Source organism: Echinops telfairi, unplaced genomic scaffold (assembly GCF_000313985.2).
Source record: "Echinops telfairi isolate 266 unplaced genomic scaffold, ASM31398v2 ScPeMD7_9;HRSCAF=40, whole genome shotgun sequence".
In the NCBI taxonomy this organism is placed as follows: Eukaryota; Metazoa; Chordata; class Mammalia; order Afrosoricida; family Tenrecidae; genus Echinops; species Echinops telfairi.
Window position 1 is genome coordinate 68564959 of NW_022103906.1, and position 8845 is coordinate 68573803.

Genomic DNA, 8845 nt, shown 5'->3' on the forward strand with positions numbered 1-8845 from the left:
ATACCCTCAAATCAGCCCCAGCTCAGAGAGACACTATGCACAACAGAATGAAATACTGCCTTGTCCTGTGCCATCCCCACTGTCAGTCTTCTGTTGGAACCTATAAATGCAGCTACTGTGTCGATCTAGCTTGTCAAAGAACTTCCTCTTTTTGTTGCCCTACTACTCTTACCAAGAAGGACATAATTCTTAGGGACTGGCCTCTCCTATGGACAATCTACATGGACAATGGCAAATTTTAGATCAATAACTCCCCCTCCCCCACCTAGGTTTTCCTACATTAGAGGGATGGGGAAACAAAGGACAAAGCTAAGTAACTGTGAAAGGCAGAAGTTAATTGCATGATGTAATGTTAAAGATGAAACTATGTGCATACTACAGTGTACCTCAAACCATAAACTAGTTCATTATAAGAACTGAATAGCACCCTTACTATTTCACAAAATCATAAAACTTACTATAGTCAACCTGACTTTTCAATTATTTCATTGAGCCAGAAATTACAATCCATTCTTTCCCCTGGCACAGCATACTAACCAATCACAGAGCCTCAATGATCATTTCCCAAATATTTCCTCAATTTTCCCGTTTCTATGATTCTGAAAATGACCTCTCACTTTCCTAACTCTTACATTAAATCCATAGATTCTAACTCAGTTCCTACCGGGGTGACCATCTAAACTCCGTTCTGAAGCTACAGGGATCGTTCTAAATTCCAAATGAGATCCTGTCACTTTTCTACTAAATCACGGCCTCCCAATTATTACACCTGAAATAAAAATTCATATTTCTAACTCTAACTTGCAGGAGTCTATTTGAGGCAGAAAAGAAGCCCTAGGGGAATAATGGATTGCACATTGGGCTGCCAACCAGGAGGCCGGCAGTTTGTTGGAAACGACCAGCTGCCCTCCGGAAGAAAGACGTGGCTTTCTCTCTCCGTAAAAGATGTGTAGTCTCAAAAGCCCACGGGGTCAAAACCAACTTAAAACACCAAGAAAGAAAAAAAAAACCTTACACGATTACCATCATCGTAATTATTGTATAACTGGTTAACGCCACGTGTGTAAGTAAGAATATGATGGGAAGCACAATCGCTCCACAATCTCAAAGTGTCTCCTGAGCCATCCTCACAACGGCTGTTATCCTTGCTCGGTGTTGCAGCCACTTCGTCGATCCGTCTTGTTGCGGGTCTTCCTCATTTTCACTGAACCCTACCTTACCAAGCATAATGCCCTTTCCCAGGACTGGTATTTCCTTGAGAAGACTTGCTACTCTTGCCCCTGAAAAACATTCTTGTACTTTTCCCAAAACAAAATTGTTTGTTCTGTTGTCAGCCCACTGGACTTCAAAAACTCCAGCAGCTCCGCAGGAGAAAGACTGGGCTTTCTGTTCCTGTAAACAGTTACAGTTTTGCAAATCCATGGTGGTTGCTAGGAGTCAGCACTCACTCAATGCCAATGAGTTTGGGTTGTGGCTCGTACATTCAGTATTCTTCATCAGCACCATCATTCAAATGCATTGATTCTTCTGTGGTCTTCCTTATGCAACGTCCAACTTTCACACGAATACAAGGGGGTTGAAAATACCATGATTTGGGTCAGGTGCACCTTAGTCTTCAGAGGAACCTCCTTGCTTTGCAACCCTTTAAAGAGATCTTTTGCAGCAGATTGACCCAATGCAAGGTTTCATTTGATCTCTTGATCACTTCTTCCATGACCATTAATTGTTGATACAAGCAATACGTCATCCTTCATTACTTCAATCTTTACTCTGTTTATCTGATGTTATTTATTTGTCCAGCTGTGGGATTTTTGTTGTCGTTAAATAAATTGTAATCTATACTGCAGGTTGCAATCCTTGATCTTCATCAGCAAGTGCTTCAAGTCTCCCTCACTTTCAGTAAGCACAGTTGTGCCGTCTGTGTGTGGCAGGCTGTTCCTGAGTATTCCACACCTAGTGCGGCATGCTTCACACAGTCCAGTGTCTCTAATCGTTTGATCAGCATACAGATTAGTGGAAATAAATGTTTTAAATTCTAGGAGAAGGTCCCCATGGGAAAATTTTACATCTCCAGGAACTCCTGTATTTCAGTTAGGCATTTGGCACTGTTCTTTATAATATATAATTTTTCTGACAATAATTTAACAGAAGTTACTGGATGAGTCATGAAAATGCTGTTTATTGATATAACACTTTATGCTCTTAATCTTGAAGAATCACAAGAAGTGAAATAACACATGAATTGCAATAAGTGCTATGTAATTTTAAAATTACTAAATAACTCACTTTCTGGAAAATGTCATTTTTTTACTTATATCTAATTTTCTGCATGTTTTAAAGTCTGATCTAATATTTGGGAACTTTTAACTTTGTTTTTTCAGAATTTCTACACAGCACTTTAGGTGGCATTTTAAATGACTAAAACATGCTATTCCTTTCTAGAATAATCATTAAACATGTTGACAATAAAGAGCTGGTGGAGGGGGGCGGATTGGAAATAACCTTTATGATCTTCTTAATAGTTCTTATAAGACGGCTTTCTTCCCTATTGGTTTATTAGCTGAAAATGGGAAGTCATTTTCCCAAGAGTCGTGATTCCAGAATCACTAGTCTCAGACCACCACCTCCCCGCTATGGCAGAGTTCACAGAGCAGCTGCCGCGGGAACCCTGGGCTGTTATGGAGATGACACCAGAAGCAATTTTCACACCATTGCATAGTCATGTTTTGTTCTTTGTAATGCAGCGAAACCTATCCTTTTTGGTAATTGTTTAATAGTTGTTAATTATCTCATATATGGAGGGATAGATATACAGACTTCACAAAGCCCTTTATCCTTAACCAGCCCCACAAGGCAGAATGATGCTAATCTTTTTAAAAAAAATCATTTTATTGGGGCTTGTGCAATTCTTATCACAATCCATCCATCCATCCATTGTGTCAAGCACTTGTATACATTTGTTGCCATCATCATTCTCAAAGGGAAACCTATCTTAAGCAGTGCTTTAGTCTTAAGACATGTTCTAAAATTAAACCTGTGGCACAGTCATGACGAAGTTTAGGATGTTTCCTTCTTTCTTTAAGAGAAGTACATTATCTTCGAATCCTTCAGAAGTTGTTTGGGTAACTAATTATGGCTCTATACACCCAGCGACATCTTATAAGACAAGCTTGGCCATCTGCTTCCAAGAAATCATAGCCTTGAAAATTGTATTCCAGTGTACAAGGGGTTATCATGAATTGTAATCGACAGCAACAATAAAGCATGATGAGTTTGGTACAAATCCCATCATTTTGCTTTAAATGTTTTACCCTCTCAAGTGAGTGACCCCCCCCAAAAAATTGTGTATATATCTATATTGTTCTAGAAAACTCATCAATAACAAAATGAATGTGTGTAAATAATTTTAAAGCTATGGACTGTCGATTTCTACTACAACAAATAACCACAGACTTAGTGACTTGGTAAAACACATAATGCTACATTTCTGGAGGTAAGAAGCCTACAATTTCTCATTGGCTAAAATGAATATTTCACCCTACCTGCATTTCCTTTGGAAGCTCTAGGGCAGAATCCATTCCATTTCTTTTTTCAAGCTTTCATGGGATGCCAACTTTAAAAAAAATCATTTTATAGAGGGCTCTTACAGCTCTTATCACAATCCATCCATCCATCCATTGTGTCAATCAAGCACATTTATATATAGGTTGCTATCATCATTTTCAAAGCATATTCTTTCTACTTGAGCCCTTGGTTTCAGCTCATTCCCCTGTCCCCCCTCATGATCCCTTGATAATTTATAAATTATTATTTTTTTAATGTCTTTCCCTGACCATGAACTGCCTTAACGTAATTTTCTGTTGTCTGTCCCCCTACGCAGGGGTTATATGTCAGTCATTGTGATCAGTTCCCTCTTTCTCCCTACACCTTCCTCTTACCCTCCTGGTATCGCTACTCCCTTATTGTTGGTCCTGAGGGGTTTATCTGTCCAGGATTCCATGTTGGGAACTCTTGTCTGTACCAGTGTACATGCTCTGATCTAGCCGGATCAGCAAGTTGAAATTGGGGTTGTGACAATGGGGCGGGATCATTAAAGAACTAGAGTAAAGATATATGCTTTATTGGTGCTATACTGCACCCTGACTGGCTCGTCTCTTCCTTGTTACCCTTAGGTAAGGGGAGGTCCTATTTTCTACAGATGGGTTTTGGGTCTCCACTCCACCCTCCCTCTCATTCACATTCATATGATTTTTGTTCTGGGTCTTTGATGCCTGATATTTGGTCCCATCAACAACTCGTGATCACACAGGCTGTGTGCTTCTTCCATGTGGGCTTTGTTGCCTGTCAGTTAGATGGCCGCTTGTGTGTCTTCACGCCTTTAAGACTCCCAGACACTATAGCTTTTGATAACCTGGCACCATCAGCTTTCTTCACTACATTTGCTTATGCACCCATTTGTCTTCAGTGATCATGTCAGGTAAGGTGAGCATCACAGAATGCTGGGCTAGTAGAACAAAGTGTTCTTGAGTTAAGGGAGTACTTGATTAGAGGCCCAATTTCCATCTGTTGCCTTACTACTTAACAGATAAATATATGTATATATATCTGTTACCCTATCATTATATATAAATGTATATATATATACATATGTACATGCCTGAATTTAGACCTCTATAAATGTCCTTTGCCTCCAAGTTCTTTCCTCTATTTCCTTTTACTTTACTCTTGTCTCACCATCATGTTTGGCCTTCATTTGGGTTTTGGTAATTCCTCTAGGCTACATTGCCCTTGATCAAGCCCCACTAGGCATCCTATGTCCTCCTCATCATCAATTTTAGATCACTTGTTGTTCTCTTGTCTCTGGGTTTGTTGGAACCCCCCTGAATTCCCACCTCTCCCCATTTCCCATGTCCCCCAGGAACCATCAGCCCGGTTAGTTTTCTCCTTCAGATTGTTTATCCCACCTGTCTTATCTAGATAGACATGCAGCAACAATAATGAGTACAAAAACAAGACCAAGCAAAATATAACAAAAGAAAACAAAACAGCAACAAAAAAACAACAGCACAAAAAGAAAAGCCTATAATAGTTACAGGTCTGGTTTTTGACCTTTAGGAATATTTTCTAGTCGTGTCTGATGGAGCACTCATGCCCTGCTATTAAAGTCTATTTTTGGTATTCCCTGGGGACTTCAGTGCTTTGCTCCCTTTGCTGCTCTGTTGCATGCCCCCTAGTGTTTCACCCCATTGTGGTTGGGTCAGATCGGGCACAATTCCCACACTGTGCCTCCAGTGTTGTCCCCTGTTGCACTATGGGTCAGTAAGGGACGTTGTGTCTCATGGTGGGGCTGGCCCTATGGTCCTCTCTGTGCATTGCTGCTTTGAGGGAGAATATCATCCTTGGGGCTTGGTGGGCCACAAAGTGTTCCACTCTCTCTTCTTCCCTCTTCTTTTGTTCCTGATCAGAAGCACCTCTCTCCCTGAGCTGCACTGAAGTGCATTCTTCTGGGGAGGTGGGGAGTCCTACTTAGTTGGGATTGGGGTCAGCCCCACAGACCTCTCTGTTGGTTCACTGCTTCATGCTGGTATGTTGCATTCATGTCTTGGTGCACCAGGTTGAAGTCTGGTCCCTTTCTTCCTCTCCTGTTGACTTATAAATAATACCCACCACCTAGATGGGTTAGTGGATGTCAACTTTCATTGAATCATGGCCCTCATCCTCCATCTTAAAATATAGCACTGGGTGACCAAATATTGCTCATATCACATAACTTTGATACTCATTCTCCTGTCAACCTAGGCACCTATAGTTACCTTTGTAATTACATTGTTCTAACCTGTGTAAGTCTAGCTTAAGATACTAAATTTAATCACAATTTAAATTTAATCACAAGTTCACTTCGTCTTGGAAGGTAAGATATTCATATTTCTGGTGGATTAAGACATTCAAATATTCAACAAATACATAAAATATGCTGATAATCATTTACCATTAGAGAGATTCAAATCAAGAGTGAAATAGCATTACAGCCTAGCGTTAATAGCAATGTAGAAAATGAACAAACAAATGTAAGCACCACTGCTGGTTAACACATGGCGAGACTGGAACCCGCATGTACTCCTGGTGAGAATGTAAAATGGTGCATTGTGAGAACTGGTATGGTATTTTCTTAAAAATTTGGAAATAGAAATACCATAAGATCTAGCAGTTAAACACAAAAGACATGACGTGAATAACTATATGCACACTAGTGCACATAATACAATTATTGACAATAGAAAAAGGTGAAAACCACTTAAATTCTCAGCAGTGAATGAATGGCACATCCACACAATGGAAGAGCATCCACCTTTAAAGAATGGAGATGAACTTGTAAGACACCGCATCACAGGGAGAACCTGGGGTAACTTGTGCTGAGAGAAACTGGACAGTTGCATAAGGACAAATGTTTTATCAGAACATTAGTGTAAGAAGTCTAGAATCAGCTTACTAACAGAAGGTTACCAGGGATGGAAGGGGTGGAGTAAACTGCTTACTAAAGATACATATGAGCTTGAGTGAAGCAAACCCTAAATATACAATAGAGGGAGATCTGCCCAAATGATGAAGGCAAACAAAGACACACGAATGAGCATAAGAGTTAAAGGTAAAAATTTTAAATACTATTACAATCATAATTTTTCAATAAGAGTAATAGCAATAGAGGACATAATGCCAGGAGCTTAAGTGGAGAGGAAATGTTTTGAGAATGATGAGGGCAATGAATGTACAAATGTGCTTTACACAATTGATGTATGTATGGATTGTGATAAAAGTTGTATGAGCCCCTAATAAAATGATTTAAATAAAAGAGTAATAGCAATAATCTATGAATAGCTATATAGATAAACAGGCAAGTGAAACAGGGATGGAAAAGAAAATGGGACTAGACCTATGAATGTGTGTGTGGAGAGAGAGAACATTACAACACGTGTATTGGTATGGACTGAAATTTAGCCAAAAATGCAGCAGAGCACAGAGTGTCATAAAAATGTAATCATAAGCAAAAGCCCTGAGAGAATGGATCATTGGGGATGGGGATTCAGGACTACAACCAGAGCAGGGGTTGGCGAACGTTTGAGAAGGAAGCGGCAATCCTGCCCCTCACAATAATTTAAAAATTGTTCAAAAATCATAAGTATGTTTCTACAGACAAATGAAATCACCCTATTGGAATAATAGCCTTTAACATTTTTCAATTTTACGTCAGCACCGCATGTATGTATCAAAAGAGTCACATATGGCTCTAGAGCCGCAGTTTGCTGTCCGGGTCAGGAAGGTACCAAGGTAATTGGCTTCACATAGTCTGAAGATGCAACCTTCTACCACTTACTGTGGGGAGAACAAGAGGGATCTTAGCGATTATCTAAGATCCACGTATTGGTGTCTCCCTATCTTGAGTAATGAAAGATGAAGAAAACTCCGATCAATTAGTAATGAATGATAACTGTGATACAGAGATTCACCAGATTATTGGCGATCTATAATCATTTAGAAAAACTCAAACAATAGCCTATGCGATTGTATAAAGCAGATGTGTCTTTTTAAAAATCTTTTTAGACTGTATAAATATTTTTAGACTGTATAAATCTAGACTGTATAAAGCAGATGTGCCTTTTTTTAAATCTTTTATCATAGGATTACAGAGTGAATATCTTTCTTCGTCAGAAATGGAATGACCCTCGCCTTGCATACAGTGAATATCCTGATGATTCCTTAGACTTAGACCCTTCCATGCTGGATTCTATTTGGAAGCCTGACTTATTCTTTGCCAATGAGAAGGGTGCCAATTTCCATGAAGTTACCACAGACAACAAATTGCTAAGAATTTTCAAAAATGGAAATGTTCTATATTCAATAAGGTGAGTGCTCAACTTTAATTCATGAATGTAGTGAAACAGTGGTTTACATATAACTATTATCATTATTATTTATTTGTAGTTTGGGTGAAAGTTTAGAAGTTTATCAGCAAGTACTATAGTAGTCCCATTAGTTTCTCTAATACGCAATCTTATATATAACTATGTCTGGTAGAATAATAATTCTGTATTCGTAATAACACAGACCCAAGTTTCAGATCCAGGAGTGACATGAATAATTACTGGATTATCCACCTTTTTAACAAGTGGGAGATGTGAATGTTAAAATTAATGAGGTTGTTATGTTGCTTATAGAAAAAAGTATATGCAGCTGAATTATACACTATGATTATATTTCATGTATCCATACTCCCTTTAAATATGTATATGTGAAGTAATGCTTAGATTTTTCTGATATTGATTTTACCTGTTTTCTTCAAGTATGTATTATATTTTAGATATCTTATAGATCTCCAGCCATTTTTCATTTTAAGCCTCACATTTATAAACTTTGAAGACAAGAGGAGAATAAATAAATCAGTGTAAGTATGTTAAACAAGAAAGGCAAAAGCATGTTAAGCATCAAAATTTTTACCATCATTCCTGGCCAAGATTGTTATTATATTTTTTATTAATTTTACATTTCTCAGAACACAGTTTAGCCTTTAAAAATTAATACTAAAACACAATTAATTGACAGCAAAGCATATTTACTGTTTTTGCCCATTGAACTCAAGAAATCATTCAAATCTGACTGCTCATTAAGTGTATATGTGAAGTTCATTAAATAGACCCTTAAAATTGTATATTTGATAATTTGTGTCAAATCTGAAAAAAATTATTTAATATGGAATGAATATTGTAAATTTATCAAAAGTATTTTCTTAATCCAATTGTTAAAAAATGCAACACAACAGAATTCTCATCATAGTTCTTATGAAAAAGAA

At 38.1% G+C, this 8845-nt stretch overlaps 1 protein-coding gene across 1 annotated transcript in view; it reads left to right on the forward strand.

The window, feature by feature from the left end:
* Positions 1-8845, forward strand: part of GLRA3 (glycine receptor alpha 3) — a 192332-nt gene that overhangs the window by 67193 nt on the left and 116294 nt on the right. The window contains exon 4 of the mRNA XM_004696450.4: positions 7678-7901. Within this exon, the coding sequence (XP_004696507.2) occupies positions 7678-7901 (224 nt within the window). The remainder of the gene's footprint in view (positions 1-7677; positions 7902-8845) is intronic.